Source organism: Colletes gigas, unplaced genomic scaffold, assembly GCF_013123115.1.
Source record: "Colletes gigas isolate AHSC1104 unplaced genomic scaffold, ASM1312311v1 Colletes_gigas_Sc00006, whole genome shotgun sequence".
NCBI lineage: Eukaryota > Metazoa > Arthropoda > Insecta > Hymenoptera > Colletidae > Colletes > Colletes gigas.
The window spans coordinates 608,162-623,182 of NW_025106635.1; the positions used below are offsets into that span (position 1 = coordinate 608,162).

Consider the following 15,021-nt stretch of genomic DNA (forward strand, 5'->3'; position numbering starts at 1 on the left):
ACTATTTCTGGATACGAAACTAAACCAATTGTTTAAAGTTGGTAAGTTAGATATATAAGACATTATAATACATTAATTTCAAAATGTTACACTTTGTAAATAATGAATAACATGTTAAAAATTAATGAATTTATTAAAGTAGAATTATTGAAAATGTTAAAAGGAACTTAAATGTTATTATTTTAAATAGAAGACTATACCGTATAAAATATTCAATGTTACTATAGCACAAATTCTTATTTAAATATAATAAGTTCTACTAGCATTAATACATACAAATTAACAATATTATTACTTTATTGTTAGTATTTAAAATAACAAATTTATTTCCTTAACATTAATTCTTCTAAAATAATATAACAATACCTTTGAATACGTGTAATTATAGTTAGATATATAGTTTCCTTTATTACATTTAAATTATAATAAGCATCATAAAATAGAAAATTTTTTACTAGTTCAGTATCTTTCACTTACACTTTAAATATATTAACAACATACATACACATACACACAAAATGTGTTTCATTAAGTCTATTCACCTGAGAGTCTGTGTCGTTTAAAATAATATACGAAAATGTTATTTACAAAAATTGTCCATAATAGAATCATCCTTACTATATTATACATTATTTTTAAACCATACAATTTTTGTAAGTAAAGTTACGCATATTATTTGAAATAACAAAGATATTTAGGTAGACAGAGTCCATGAAATACACTGTATTTAACAGGTACAGCAGTTTTATAGATTTTTTTAATTGGAAGTACATCATTGTATAAATGATTATATTTTGGCATTACAAATTAAAAAAAAAAATACTAATATTTGCATTTATAATTTTTTAACTTAATTGTTGCATCTGTTTAATATTGAAACAAACATAGCTTTTCAATTAATACTGAATATAATGTAATGAATAAATACTAATATTGAATGTGTTACATGTGCATGCAATTTTAAGTTCCAGATGTTAATTGTTAATTATTCATTTTTTAATAATATAAAATTTTCTAAGATTTATGAAGATAGCCCCCTATGTTTTCTCTTCATCCTTGCATATGGACCTATCTCAGGATCCATAACAAAATCATACAAAACAGAGATCCAAGAAGTATGCTGTGGCAAAGTATCATAATATTCGGAAGCTATACGTTTTACCTGTAAAAAATATAAAAATATTAGAAATTTTAACCATTTTTAAATTGATTTATACTTACATCTGGTAATCTTGAACCAGGAACAGCAGGAAAATCATGATGTTCATTATGATATCCAACATTAAATGTAATCCAATTTAATGGACCATAGTAACTGTACGTTTCAAAACCTTTGGCATACATATAATGTTCTGATATAAAATGACCAGCTACAGGATGCAAACCCATTGCCATTACTGATCCAAAAAGTAAATAGACTAACACTTTTCCACCTATATGATTACATTAAATGTAAAAATATAGTATTGTTTATAAAATACAACAATTATATCATTGTTGTATTTTACTTTTTGTAATTATAATTTAATGAAGTTGAATTTCGTTTATTTAAAGTAATACAAAATAACTATTCTACTTTTAAACAGACTCACCTAAAAAGTACCATACCAATGCATCAAATGTGAGTTGTATCGCTAAATTTATAAATTCTATTAATGTGGGTGCTAGTGGATAAACAAAAAAAGGTCTAAATGCATAAAAAAATGGTTGCAAACATATCCAACAAAACTTTCCAAATGTTGTACAGAATAATTTGGCTTCCAATAATGTTGGTAAATCGGTATCTAATACTTCGTCTCCTTGATACTAGAAATTATTTATTAAAAAAATGATTAACTTGTTTAACAGAATATAACGAGCAGTTTATGTTTTACTTGTACTCACACGATGATGTATAAGGTGATACTTTTTAAAGCTACTAGATATAGGTATACCTATAGGTAAATTAGCAAAATACCCAAATAATCTATTGGCCCGAGGTCTAGAATGTCCGAAGGCAAGATTATGTGCTATTTCATGTATTGCTGGAATATAATACTTATATATTTAATATTTAACGGTAAAATGTTTATTATAAAATATGGAATAAAATATATAATTAAAATGAAGTATCTAATATAAGAAAATTATATGAATAAATGGTATTTACATAGAAATGAAAAAATGCAGTGAATTTATACTATGATACTATCAAGTATTTTATGTTAAATTATATTTATTGAGAAATTATTAGACTTGTTAGATAAGCAGTTGATTAATCAGATTTGAAATGACGTTATAATCAGCAATTACCGTTATACTCTGATAAGGGTCTTTGTTTGTAAAGCAGGCTTCTGTGGAATCATTGTTAAAAAGTTTCCTTCTGCTGATTATGATATTAGTCATATGTTATAATACTGATTAAGAATTTTGAGTTTAAATTGAATTATACAGAGTTTATGCTTACCTAACATAAGAGAATGATTAATTACACCTCCAAAACAGTATGCTAAAAGCAACATCATTGGATAGTTTAAATCTTTTACAATAAACATGGTTATTAATTGAATTAAAACCATTCCTGTGACTATCCATTTAAACATAGGATCATATCCAAACAATTTCGTTATTTGTGGATATTTCTCTGAAATGGAAGCGTATTTATTATGATATTACCAATGCAAAAATTTGTAATAATTTCGTAGAAACATGTGTACGTGACATTTCCATAAGTGGAAAGTGACCGGTGTCCTTAACTTTTCCGTATTATGTTACCGATACTTATTAGATAAAAATCTTACATTGCCAGCAAAATGAATGTTAAGGAATGGCAAATATACTATATTATTTATATTTTTACCTAAAATTATTTTACGACGTGATGCATGCGGTTCTTCCGTATAAACCCATTCGAAGTCGGTCTTCGTAACGTGTTGACCCATCTTCGCATGGAAAATTATTTATTAAATGTTTAAACACTCGCTAACTGTCAATCGAATGACATACAGGAACTACATTCATACAAACGATCATGCAAAACTTCAACTCTTTCATACCCGGCAGAACTGACAATAAGGAATGGGTTATCATTTAAGCACTGATTACAGTACGACCTATTACGCACTGAGTACAGTACGACCTATTGCACCTTTTTGCTGTTTTAAAAGAAAGTTACCAGCTTCAACGCCAATTAAAACTCCGTCTCGTTCAGACAGAGATCCAGATTGGTGCTGGATCTGGTAATTTTCTTTTAGAAGGAATATTACCTGTACTATATACGTTAATGCTATTTTTATATATGTTACAAAACATAGAAAAACAAAGTTCACGTACTTTATTACGTCTTGCTGAGCAGGCCTCATTCCATCTTGTTTCCACCTTTTGTAAACAGTGTTTACCGAGCACGACTTCTGTATGCACCCACCTTGAGAACATAATTACGCCCATTGCGCATACTGGTTGCGCACACGAAGAACAGAATCCGCCATCCAAAAGATGGAGGGAAATAAAGTGCCAATATTTCGTCTGCGTTGTAACGTCTTTCGTTTGTTTTTAGTCTCTTTTATTCTCTCTCATTCCGTTTTGCACTTCTTTTTGCAGAACAGAGTAAATCAGAGATGGTAGGGAGAGCATCGCTGATCTTCTACGGAATAAATACTGTACTATGTTTTATATACAATGTTATTTTACATACATATATTATTTTATATGCGAATAATAAATGTTTTATATATTTTTACTCGTAGCTATGCAAGATTTGTTGGTATAGATATATCTTTAGATTGATTGACTGGGTAATTATTTATTCAGATAATGATCAAGTCGATAGAGACCAGTTAACAGGAGGGTATATGAGAAGTAACACATATGAACACACATATGAATTCATAAATATAGTATTTTAGACCCTATGTAGACGGTGAATGTTGGATATTCTCAAATATGGCAGCCTCTGTATCGGCACAAAGCCATCCTATGCTTGTAAGGTCCGTACCGCATTCAGTATATAGAGATCAGTAAGCATATCCCACTTCAAACGCGGGATGAATTTAATATAAAAAAATGTAATATTATTGTAGAATTTGCGAGAACTGAGTGCTGTTCGTAGTCCTCTGGTGGGAAATTAGGGAGACGGCACTGCAATTACGCGTTATGTGACGATGTCACGTAACTAAATAGATCTATACATAAGCAGTTTTATGGAACCGGCATTATGTTTGGATGGCTCGTCCACTTCAAAAAGTGTCTACTCTAAAGAATGAATATCTATGCCAAAATCTTTTAGTGCTTTCGTTTTTTTTTTCTCTGTTTTTATGCAAAGTGAATATGTCAAAGACCGTGGTGATGTGCAGTTAGTGTTAAGTTAAAAGCAATTACAATTGCGAATTACAAGTGCGAGTATCGATGAATCGTTATGAATTATTAATAATCAGATGGTTATAGTTGGAATCACGACATGGCATCTCGCAGGTGAGGCACGTTTTTCTACTTGCATAAAAAATATGTAATTATCATAATTCACGGACGTTCGTTGAATAGGCCTACTTATTTATCAGTGTTAGCCGCGGATTAGTCAAACACACTCAGAGGTAAGGTATGCGCACTTAAATCGTTTAACACTGTTAAATCTTTGATATCCAAAAATGGATAGAATAATTCCAATTTCTGTGAACATCTGTCATACATATTTCCAAATATAAATACTTTATGTTCAGTTATTTTCATATAATGTTCGTACTGTAAAACGTAAGTTTCATATTGTTTACATGTTATTTCTAACAATGTTACACAACGAATTATACTACATTTTATGATAGTTTTTAAGTAATTATTAATGTTAGTACTTTTAATTAAAATAATATTACTGTTATAAATAAATTGTATATGGTTTAACGAATACCATAATTACGATTATATTTCCAAGTTATTGATTGCTATTAACTATTAATTAGGTATATGATAAATGCATACTGTGTCCACCCTGTTGTACCTATGGTATTTCATGTTGTATTCTGATTCTTGACATTTATAAAAACTAAATAATAATGATATGATTTGTTTATAAAATATTCTTTTGTTTAAATCAACATAGAGTTAGATAATTCGAATAAATTGTTTAACTCTATTTTGTATTGTAGAATTACTTTATTGATAGAATTTTGAAAAAGGCAGCAAGGAAAAATTTATAATCTTTTATACAATAACACGATAATATTTATTGCAGATGGTTTCATCCCAATATATCGGGTTTAGAAGCAGAGCATTTATTAATGGAACGAGGTTATGATAGTTCATTTTTGGCACGTCCAAGTTCATCTAATCCTGGTGATTTTACGTTATCCGTTAGGTAAGTGTATAATATATTACATAAATTAATTTTTTTATATATTTTTTCATGAAAATTATAATATCACATTATGTAACATTGGAAATTATTTCCAATCGATTTATTTCATTTTCAGACGAAATGGAGAAGTAACTCATATTAAAATACAGAATACAGGAGACTTTTATGATCTCTATGGTGGTGAAAAATTTGCAACTCTCTCAGAACTTGTACAGTTTTATATGGAAAACGGAGGACAGTTACGTGAAAAAAATGGAGAAATTATTGAACTAAAATATCCTTTAAACTGTGCAGATCCAACAACCGAAAGGTATTCATTTATGTGAAGCAAAATAATATGACATAGTCATTATTTTCATAATAAACATTATAATAAGTTTTGTTATGCATTGGTACTCTTTTTCTTGTTACTGTTACTTCAAATGCACGCATATAGCATGGTATGTGTTAATAGTAAAATATGGGTAAAGGTGGTTCCATGGCCATTTATCAGCTAAAGAAGCAGAACGTTTAATGCTGGAGCGAGGTAAAAATGGATCATTTCTGGTCCGTGAATCCCAAAGTAAACCTGGTGACTTTGTATTATCCGTGCGTACAGACGATCGTGTTACACATGTTATAATACGATCTCAGGTTAATTATATTTTATATTTTATCTTTATTATGTATTTATTAATTTATTACAACTTAAAATTGAAATCTACATCTTGTTACTGAAAAATTATAAATATTGTAGGATAATAAATATGATGTTGGTGGAGGTGATAAATTTGATAGTCTGAGTGATCTGATAGAACATTACAAACGTAATCCAATGGTCGAAACAAGTGGAAGTGTTGTCCATTTAAGGTAAGAAAACATAAACATTTATTAAGTTGCGATCTTTACTTATTGACTCACCTTATATGTATATGTAGTAGGATATATATTTTCTTATTATACGTTTATTTAATATTTTCAAGGCAACCTTTCAACGCTACTCGTATAAATGCCAGTGGTATTAAAAGCAGAGTGAGGCAATTACATAAAGAAAATGGTTGTTCAAATGGATGGTTGTGTTGGAATGGAGCTACAGGTAGTAACGAAGGTGGAGCCGGCCGTGGTAAAGGAAAGGCTGGGTTCTGGGAAGAATTTGAATCTCTACAGCAATTGGAATGTCGACACTTATTTTCAAGAAAAGAGGGTCTACGTCCTGAAAACCGTGCAAAGAATCGATATAAAAATATCTTACCATGTAAGAATCTTCCGGTTACAGTATTGAATTTCATTATGCCTGTGTATAAACTTTAATTGCTAAATTATCATTCTGCAGTCGATCACACAAGAGTGCGCTTGAAAGACGTTGATCCAAATATTCCTGGAGCTGACTATATCAATGCTAATTACATTAGGGTAAATCTAACTCGATGATTCAATATTTAACTTTGCACGTGCATATTGAAATTTGTTCATGTATAAATATTTATAGAACGAGGAGGGAGATGGGCAAACTAGTGGAGACAGTGGATCGTTTACTAAATGTTACATAGCAACGCAAGGTTGCCTCCCAAATACAATACCAGATTTCTGGTATATGGTATACCAAGAAAATACAAGAGTAATAGTTATGACCACCAAAGAAATGGAGAGGGGAAAGGTATGTTGTTCGAAAATATATATTCGCATTGAATTGTAAAAATATATATACATACATTCTAGAATAAATGCGCTCGTTATTGGCCAGAAGAGGGTGAAGTTGCAGAATATGGTGGCGAATGGAAAGTTCGTGCTTTGTCCCGTACTTCAACGGCAGATTACACATTACGGGAATTTTTGTTACATGGAAACAAGCCATGTTTCACAGAATCCAGAAGGATTTATCACTATCACTTTCAAGTACATCATTAGTATTATTTTTAATAACTCCTCGTGTTGTTAAGTAGAGTAAAACTGATTGCAACGACGATGTTCTTTTCAGGCATGGCCCGACCACGGTGTTCCATCAGATCCTGGATGTGTATTAAATTTTCTTCACGATGTTAACGCAAGACAAGAATCAATTGCTGGTTCTCTTGCTTCGGGTGGTCAAAATGTATCTAGTATAGGACCAATTCTTGTACATTGTAGTGCTGGAATTGGTAGGACTGGAACATTTATTGTTATTGATATGATTCTTGACCAAATCAAGCGGCATGGTAATTTTAATAAATTATATTTGTAATACTAATTTTGTTCTTCATTATGTTTTTCTCTTTTGTAAGATTTTGGGTATTCTGTTTACAGGGCTAGATTGTGAAATTGATATTCAAAGGACAATTCAAAGAGTCCGTTCTCAGAGATCGGGAATGGTTCAAACTGAAGCACAATATAAGTTTGTTTATCTTGCTGTGTTACACTATATTGAAACTGTATCACAACGAATGCAAGCAGAACAGGTAGTTACATGGAAATACTTTTCATATGTGTTTTTATAATCCCTATACGTGCATTTATTTTTAATTTATTATTACCTTTACAGATATCTCTTCATCTAGGAAGAGAATATACTAATATACGCTACAAAAGTGAAACAAATGCTACTACAAATATGGGCGATATACCGGTTCCTACATGTACTGCAACAACTCTTCCAACGTCAGCACACTTTACATTACCCACTCCTATTAATAGTTTGAGGCCAAAGTAACTATCGTTAACATCATTAATGATCGAGATTTTTCAAAAGCAATGAAGAGGCTTCGTTACTCTTATCACATGTGGTTTTCGACTTTGATATTATTTCTATAATGTGCTTTATTTGTAAAAATTTAATTTTCATTTTACTGAATTGTTTTTAATATTTTTCAAGATATGTATAATTGTAATGTATTTATACACAATGCATGGTCTTAATGTCTAAACTGTGAATATACTTACTGAGCTGCATTATTCATACAAACGTAAAAGATTATATAATTCCAATATTTCACGATATAATATTTAAAAGTAATCAGGCACATTCTACAAATTGTATTATAGAAAAATGAAAAATATTTTTATTGCAATTTAATCGCAGTGCTAAATAATATAAAACATTCTCGAATGCAAAAATCTTAGTAATAATTATGACAAATATAAGAGAGATATATAATTGCTTTCATATCATTATTTCGCTATCTATTAGAACTGTATGAGATCTCGAAACGCATAACAGGACAATTCTAAATATTCGAAACAAGATAATTGTAAATATTCAAGATAGGACAAACCTAATTGTCTGGTAGGATCTGATTTCTTTCGAGAATTCCCAATGTAAGCTTCCAAACTTCTCGGTTTTTGAGATGCTTGGAAGAAACGAAGTCTTGATTTGTATTTGGGTTTCGTTTCGTCTCGAATATTAAGGATAATATTTTTTTGTCTTGCTTTCTAGTGGGATCCCAAACAGATCTATTATCTATGCTCCATCGAATATTAATTAGATAACAGATTTATCTCAATAGTTATCATTTTTCATGCTTACTTCTAAGGAATATTGGGAAAGCTTCTTTACTACATAAAGATTTTCCTGGATATACAACGAATTTCCAGAATTATTCTAGGTTTCAGGTGTAATATTATATATTGTGCCTCAAAATATATTGATATTTGCTTTTATTGTGATTAACTGTACAAATTTGTTTAGTAATATTTAGGACTGACTTTTATATAGAATTTTTCTTTTAATATTTTTTTTTCTTCAAGGATGTGAAACATTTGTTATTTTTAAATTTTAATATGTTAAAGGCAGAATGTACAAGGGTGAGATACATACAATTTTACACATTATTAAGTCTACATGGACGATTTTTGTATCGCAATTAATGTTTGTTACTTTTTAGTAATTGTAATTAATTAAAGCATTAATATTAATATCGGAGTTCGTTCAATCGGTTGTAAAAAATATGTTATATTGAACAATGAAATTAAGAAGGTCAGAACCAACAGACATGAAAATTAAAGTTTAAGTCTATATGTACAAACGTTTACAGTTTCTTAATATTTTTCATTTATTTTTGTACAAATTGGAAATAATTTTTTACCACTATTTGGTTGTAAAATCAATTGTCACAAACTGCGCAACATTTACATTAGTAAAATATATCTGAAAAATACTAATAACCGAATGTTTGAAATAATGTGTAAGATTGGGGTACAGTTCATGTTTCATTTGTTTATATGAACATAAAATAAAAAATCAGATGTAAGTGATACTGTAGCGAATGTGAAAATTATATACATGAATATCATTATCGTTTAATTTATATGTACGCGATTGGTGATTATAACAAAACTTTGATCATAAAATATACATCTGAGTGGGTTCTGCCTTGCAAATTGAATCATAAATTTAACATTTTTAAAGATATTTTATTACATTATTATGAAACCAAATATTCAAACAATTGCTTTATTGATTGTATAATATATAGTTTTTAGAATTGTTAAAGTAAATCTGAAAATTATATTAATTTTTTTTTTACACGATATTATACAATTTTGACAGTTTTTTAAATGCTACTTATTTTGTCATTAAGAAAATAATTTTTTTTTTTTTATTTAATTAATATATCACAATCTCAAATTTTTAAATTTATCTATATTTTTATAATATATGATAATTTTTATTCTTTCCAACGTAGTAAGTATTGTAGTACTTTAGCGCATATATTTTTAAACACGAGATAAACAATGTTGCATTTATTATCAATTTTCACCTCGTTCGATATACTTTGCTTCTTTGAGAAACGTAACATGCAACCATTGGATATTATTGTACTTTATTACTATCAAAGACATGTGATAATAACTGTGGCATTAAAAGTTTTGTTATCAAATTCTATATTTGCATTGTCATGTAATATAATATTCACATTAATTATACTTTTAAGGCTTTAATTTTTATGCACATCTCAAATAATATATCTCATTAAGTATTAGAGATTTATATGTTCAAATGTAGATAACTTATGAATTTACCCTAATAATAATAAACATATGCATATAATATGAAACGAATATATAATAATTTATTCAACTCTTGAAGGCAATTAATCGTTAATGTGCAAAATTATTCTCTATCAAATATGTTTTGTTACTCTTTAAAATCTTGGTATATTAATTATAGCATTAAATACTTAATTATAAAAACAATGTAATAATAAACTGTTATTAGGAAGAAAAGATGTTATTCCCTTAATTAATTATTGTGGACCAATGGTGTTTCACAATAGGTATTCATTTGTTTTATATGAATATGATTATATTAATTAGTAGTTTAAACGTTATTAAATATTGTTCTTTTGCATTGCATGTTTTTATTACAAAATCTTATTGATAGATGGAAGAGTACGTTCACTATCCTGATACTTTTACTTATGTAAATTGTTCTCAAAACGACTGAGAAATAAGAAGCGTCGAATATGCTTCATTGATAAATGGCCAAGATTATTTTTCTTTATACATATACGGAGGGCTAAACACCTTTGCTTGTTTTTGTAAGAATGTATCTTACAAAACTACCGAACAATTTATATAAATAGAAATACATCTAATTAGGAAGTAATTTATATTAATATAAGTTTAGATCTAAGTTATCGAAGGTGTCTCAGAGGTTATGTCGTACGTAAATATTGTACGATATACATCGAGATCAATTTAAATAAGCAATTTCTTGATATTTGTAAAGAATTTTGAAAATATATGACTGAAATATTATCAATGTGAGGATTACATAATCGTTTGAAGCAAAACACATCGAAAAAATGCTAAATTTTCAAAGAGTTCAAAAGCTACATGCACCGTTCAAACGTTATGCATTTCATTTCGAGCCAAATATTAACAATCGAATTAATAATGTTCGTAACATAGTTAACAGTGTAACAAATTTTACACTACCACCGGACAGTATAATGAACGTTTTCGACAGAAATACAAAAATTCTTCAAAGAGAACGCGCTGCACAAGCTTCTGATACAAAACTGTACGACTACATTAAAGATGAAGTAGGTTACAGACTATCTGATAGAATATTTGATATAAAGAGAAAATTTAATAAAGTGCTAAACTTAGGATGTGCTCATGGTCATGTATCGAAACATATTTTGGCAGAATACGTAGAAGAGTTAATCCTGACCGATAGTTGTCCCAACATTTTAAACAAAGCTGAAACTATAGAAGGAATTAAAGTAACCCGAATACCTATGGACGAAGAAAATTTTTCATTCGAACCAAACAGTTTAGATTTAGTGATCAGTTCGTTGAATCTTCACTGGGTGAACGACTTACCGGGTTGTTTTAGAAATATCAACAACAGTTTAAAAAATGATGGGGTCTTCATGGCAGCTATATTTGGTGGAGATACGCTATACGAATTAAGGTAATCTAAGTTATACGAAAAGACATTTAATCGGATTTGATTACATTCTATTTGCTATGTTTCCTTATCAGGGGTTCCTTACAATTAGCAGAAATGGAGAGAGACGGTGGAATTTCAGCACATATTTCACCATTCGCACAAATTAGGGATGTTGGATCATTGTTAACAAGGGCTAATTTTACAATGTTAACAATTGATACAGATGAAATAGTTATTGGTTACCCAAGCATGTTCGAGTTGATGTGGGATTTAAAAGGTAATAGTTGAGATTTTAATGTAGTTAAATTTTAGTAAATATTTGGTAATATGCACTTTTTAGTTGATTTATATATCTAACTTTATAGGGATGGCTGAAAATAATGCAATACGAAATCGTAAGTTACGATTAAATAAAGATACTATGCTCGCAGCTGCTGTTATATATAACAAGCTTTATGGGAAAACGAAAGAAGATGGTACACCATTCGTACCTGCAACATTTCAAATAATTTATCTATTAGGTTGGAAGCCAGATCCGTCGCAACCAAAACCTTTAGAAAGGGGTACTGGACAAGTATCGCTTAAAGATCTACACAAATTAGATGAGATTATAAAAGAAACTAAGAAAGTTAAACTAGATGAAGATAAGTAATTGTAAACAATAATATTAATAAATATTTACATCAAATATAGAACAGAATATGTTTCTTATATAAATCATTTTGTTAATTTTTTTTACAACAGATTAGCAAATAAATCAATCTCAGTTAACAATTAAAAGAATACATCGTATAATATCTTAGTTAATTTTTTCCTTATGTACTATAGCACCTCTTTCTATAAGATCAGGGATTTCAACTGCCAACCATGGTCCTAACTAAAATATATAATTATTTTTAAATTATGGAAATAATTATTCAATGATTTATTATGAACAAAGAACCTTACTCCAAGTGCCATGGCATGAGCAATTCCAAACTTGGGCGCGTTTCGTGCCCATAAAGGCTTGAAATGATCGGTGAGACAAATTTTTCCACCTCTATACATTTTTGCAGTTTTACCATCTAATTCTGGCAACGCGATTTCAGGTGCCGTTACAGGATAGGTAACAGGTATCTAAACAAATCGAACGAACAAACAATATCACAAACTTTAAAGCTTTGCTTAATATAATAACAAAAAAGAGTTACTTGCATCAAATTCGACTTCAAATTCATATTTTAGCAAGTTGTGTATGTACCAACATTTGCCAAACCATCGTGTGCCTTCTTTATTAGATTCCAAACGAAACCAATCGTTGTCGTCTTTTTTGTTATTCGTTACATACTGGAAATTATATAAAGATTACTTTAACCGAATGTCACATTATTTATGGTAACATTAAAAACGATATTTTACGATGTTTACTGTAATGTCAACCATATGGAACGCATTGTTTACGAATATGATTTACTTTGATTAAAGCTTGATATTCTTCTTTTAATCTTTGCACCCATAATTCTTTATCTCTAGGACTCGCTTTTGTTTGTAACAATGGAATGTTACTTAGTGTCTTCTTCGTTGATTCATCTACCATTATAAACTTTTATACTAGGTTATATTATCACCGATGACAACAATGGATTGTAATTTGTATATATCGTTTTAAACTATAGGTTATTTACGAGTAGAAAGACTCTATTTCATTAAACTTTGTCCAGCGAAACGAAAAACTCGGATAAACAAAACCACGTGACATGCGAAAGAACTAAAATGGTGTCACAAATCGCATGTCGTCTAGATATAAATTACAAAAAAATGATACATATTATTAATTATATGTAATAATGGTAGTATTCCAGTGACAGAGTCAATACGTGACAAAATATAAAAATATGAAATAAAGTAATAGAAACAAAAATATACTCTAACCTAATGTTACCAGATTGTGAACTAGGTGCACTGGGAAGATGATGTTAGACGAAGCCCTCGGTGCACCGGGAAATGAAATTCCTTATATTTATATTAATGAAAAATAAAAATCACAGTACATATATTCCACACTTTTTATTTAAATTCTCCTCTACCTATCTCAGTAATTCCGTAATTTTTAAAGTTAAAAATATTATGCGACTTTAATTAAGTTATTCAACCATTTCTCTATACATTATTCAATGTAATTAATAAGTTATAAACAATTACTGGAAGCGATTATTATTTCAATATTGCGCCAAAATGTGCAAAGAAACGGTATCGCCATCTAACATCAGGAATTCGTACTGCTAAAGTGCATATATATATACGAGCTCACGTACGTGAATGATCTATCATTGTGTTAAAATCTGCAAAGAAACAGTGTCGCCATCTAATATCAGTGTTTCGAAGTCAAAAAATCGTCCCAGGATCACAGAATGTTAGTGGAGGTATCCGGAGTACAGCTACCCCCACTCCTCCTACTCCTGATACGCACTACCTTGATTATTCGTTAATTACTCCTTTCCTGGGATTAAAATAGGAACTTTTAGAATCGAAGAATGTAGTATAGACCCTTGGCTAGATTCAAGGATAGTTTTTAGAACGATTCCGCCAGTAATTAAGACGTTATTAACGAATATCGGAAGTCGTGACATTTACGGCTGTATCACCGTCTGCTTTAATCGATGAATTATCAATTTTTCAACCATAATACCCATATTTTGGCTATTAGAGAACCAAGTCGACATCCCTGGCAACATTCAGGGACCGATTTTGTAGCGCTCCATGCTCTAATTAATTAGTTATTAGCGATAGATCCCGAAGGTGTCGTGTGAAAAGGTTAAAAACCGTGACCCGACTTCCGATATTTGTTAATAACTATTTAATGAGGCATAGCATGGTCCTAAAAAGTATCCTCGAATGTTGCCAAGGGTCTAGACTATATTCTTAAACTCTAAAAGTTCATAATTTGTTCCCAGGAAAGGCGTAATTAGTAAATTAACGAGCAATAATTCATGACAAGCGGAGAACTATCGATTGTTGGATGGTGGCGCCAACTAGTGGCGAAAGCAGCGTACTATGGGCTTCTCGGCTTCGTAATGAATTGTTGCTCGTTAATTTACTAATTGCGCCTTTCCTGGGAACAAACTATGAACTTTTAGTGTTTAAGAATATAGTCTAGACCTTTGGCAAGATTTAAGAATACTTTTTAGGACCATGCTATGCCTCATTAAATAGTTATTAACGAATATCGGAAGTCGGCCCACTGTTTTTCACATTTTAACGCGACATCTCAGACATTTATCGCTAATAACTAATTAATTAGAGCATGGAGCGTTACAAAATCGGTCCTCGAATGTTGCCAGGGATGTCTACTTGGTTCCCTAAT

The 15,021-nt window shown here is 29.9% G+C and overlaps 4 protein-coding genes across 7 annotated transcripts; 2 read left to right on the forward strand and 2 right to left on the reverse strand.

Annotated features, from left to right (window-relative positions):
• Nucleotides 1-922: 922 nt before the first annotated feature.
• Nucleotides 923-3,592, reverse strand: LOC122395663 (sphingolipid delta(4)-desaturase DES1). 3 transcript variants are annotated; one of them, XM_043393436.1, is made up of 7 exons: nt 3,313-3,592; nt 2,840-2,921; nt 2,447-2,623; nt 1,885-2,024; nt 1,593-1,806; nt 1,222-1,433; nt 923-1,162 (listed from the first exon to the last, which is right to left on the reverse strand). In XM_043393436.1, exons 1-7 carry the CDS (start codon nt 3,424-3,426, stop codon nt 1,022-1,024), a joined length of 1,080 nt encoding a protein of 359 aa, XP_043249371.1. In that variant the 5' UTR covers nt 3,427-3,592; the 3' UTR covers nt 923-1,021. The 3 variants fall into 3 exon arrangements, with proteins under 3 accessions (XP_043249371.1, XP_043249373.1, XP_043249374.1); XM_043393438.1 differs by having other exon boundaries at nt 2,840-2,990; nt 3,313-3,437; XM_043393439.1 differs by lacking the exon at nt 3,313-3,592 and adding an exon at nt 3,003-3,030.
• A 679-nt stretch (nt 3,593-4,271) lies between these two features.
• Nucleotides 4,272-9,719, forward strand: LOC122395630 (tyrosine-protein phosphatase corkscrew-like). The gene is made up of 12 exons (XM_043393365.1): nt 4,272-4,449; nt 5,204-5,326; nt 5,442-5,636; nt 5,797-5,959; nt 6,063-6,175; nt 6,289-6,560; nt 6,639-6,718; nt 6,795-6,962; nt 7,025-7,201; nt 7,284-7,500; nt 7,589-7,740; nt 7,824-9,719. Exons 1-12 carry the CDS (start codon nt 4,436-4,438, stop codon nt 7,989-7,991), a joined length of 1,842 nt encoding a protein of 613 aa, XP_043249300.1. The 5' UTR covers nt 4,272-4,435; the 3' UTR covers nt 7,992-9,719.
• A 1,229-nt stretch (nt 9,720-10,948) lies between these two features.
• On the forward strand, nt 10,949-12,330 carry LOC122395662 (arginine-hydroxylase NDUFAF5, mitochondrial). Its single transcript, XM_043393435.1, has 3 exons — nt 10,949-11,699; nt 11,771-11,955; nt 12,044-12,330. The coding sequence occupies exons 1-3, from the start codon at nt 11,086-11,088 to the stop codon at nt 12,328-12,330; spliced, it is 1,086 nt and encodes a 361-aa protein (XP_043249370.1). The 5' UTR covers nt 10,949-11,085.
• An 88-nt stretch (nt 12,331-12,418) lies between these two features.
• On the reverse strand, nt 12,419-13,401 carry LOC122395693 (ubiquitin-fold modifier-conjugating enzyme 1). Of its 2 annotated transcripts, none has more exons than XM_043393486.1 (4): nt 13,132-13,401; nt 12,873-13,004; nt 12,627-12,794; nt 12,419-12,555 (listed from the first exon to the last, which is right to left on the reverse strand). In XM_043393486.1, the coding sequence occupies exons 1-4, from the start codon at nt 13,252-13,254 to the stop codon at nt 12,478-12,480; spliced, it is 501 nt and encodes a 166-aa protein (XP_043249421.1). In that variant the 5' UTR covers nt 13,255-13,401; the 3' UTR covers nt 12,419-12,477. The 2 variants fall into 2 exon arrangements, with proteins under 2 accessions (XP_043249421.1, XP_043249422.1); XM_043393487.1 differs by having other exon boundaries at nt 13,077-13,216.
• Nucleotides 13,402-15,021: the final 1,620 nt, after the last annotated feature.

Excerpts from the sequence above, each read along its gene's own strand:
- LOC122395693 (XM_043393486.1), bottom strand. The coding sequence starts at position 13,254 with ATGGTAGATGAATCAACGAAGAAGACACTAAGTAACATTCCATTGTTA. Across the intron at positions 13,005-13,131 it reads AATATCAAGCTTTAATCAAA|TATGTAACGAATAACAAAAA; the intron begins GTAAATCATATT and ends TATAATTTCCAG. Across the intron at positions 12,795-12,872 it reads AATTTGAAGTCGAATTTGAT|ATACCTGTTACCTATCCTGT; the intron begins GCAAGTAACTCT and ends CGATTTGTTTAG.
- LOC122395662 (XM_043393435.1), top strand. The coding sequence starts at position 11,086 with ATGCTAAATTTTCAAAGAGTTCAAAAGCTACATGCACCGTTCAAACGT. Across the intron at positions 11,700-11,770 it reads GATACGCTATACGAATTAAG|GGGTTCCTTACAATTAGCAG; the intron begins GTAATCTAAGTT and ends TTTCCTTATCAG. Across the intron at positions 11,956-12,043 it reads GTTGATGTGGGATTTAAAAG|GGATGGCTGAAAATAATGCA; the intron begins GTAATAGTTGAG and ends CTAACTTTATAG.
- LOC122395663 (XM_043393436.1), bottom strand. The coding sequence starts at position 3,426 with ATGGGCGTAATTATGTTCTCAAGGTGGGTGCATACAGAAGTCGTGCTC. Across the intron at positions 2,025-2,446 it reads TAATCATTCTCTTATGTTAG|CAATACATGAAATAGCACAT; the intron begins GTAAGCATAAAC and ends ATTATATTCCAG. Across the intron at positions 1,807-1,884 it reads ATCACCTTATACATCATCGT|TATCAAGGAGACGAAGTATT; the intron begins GTGAGTACAAGT and ends AATAATTTCTAG.
- LOC122395630 (XM_043393365.1), top strand. Across the intron at positions 6,719-6,794 it reads TCAATGCTAATTACATTAGG|AACGAGGAGGGAGATGGGCA; the intron begins GTAAATCTAACT and ends AAATATTTATAG. Across the intron at positions 7,202-7,283 it reads TTTATCACTATCACTTTCAA|GCATGGCCCGACCACGGTGT; the intron begins GTACATCATTAG and ends TGTTCTTTTCAG.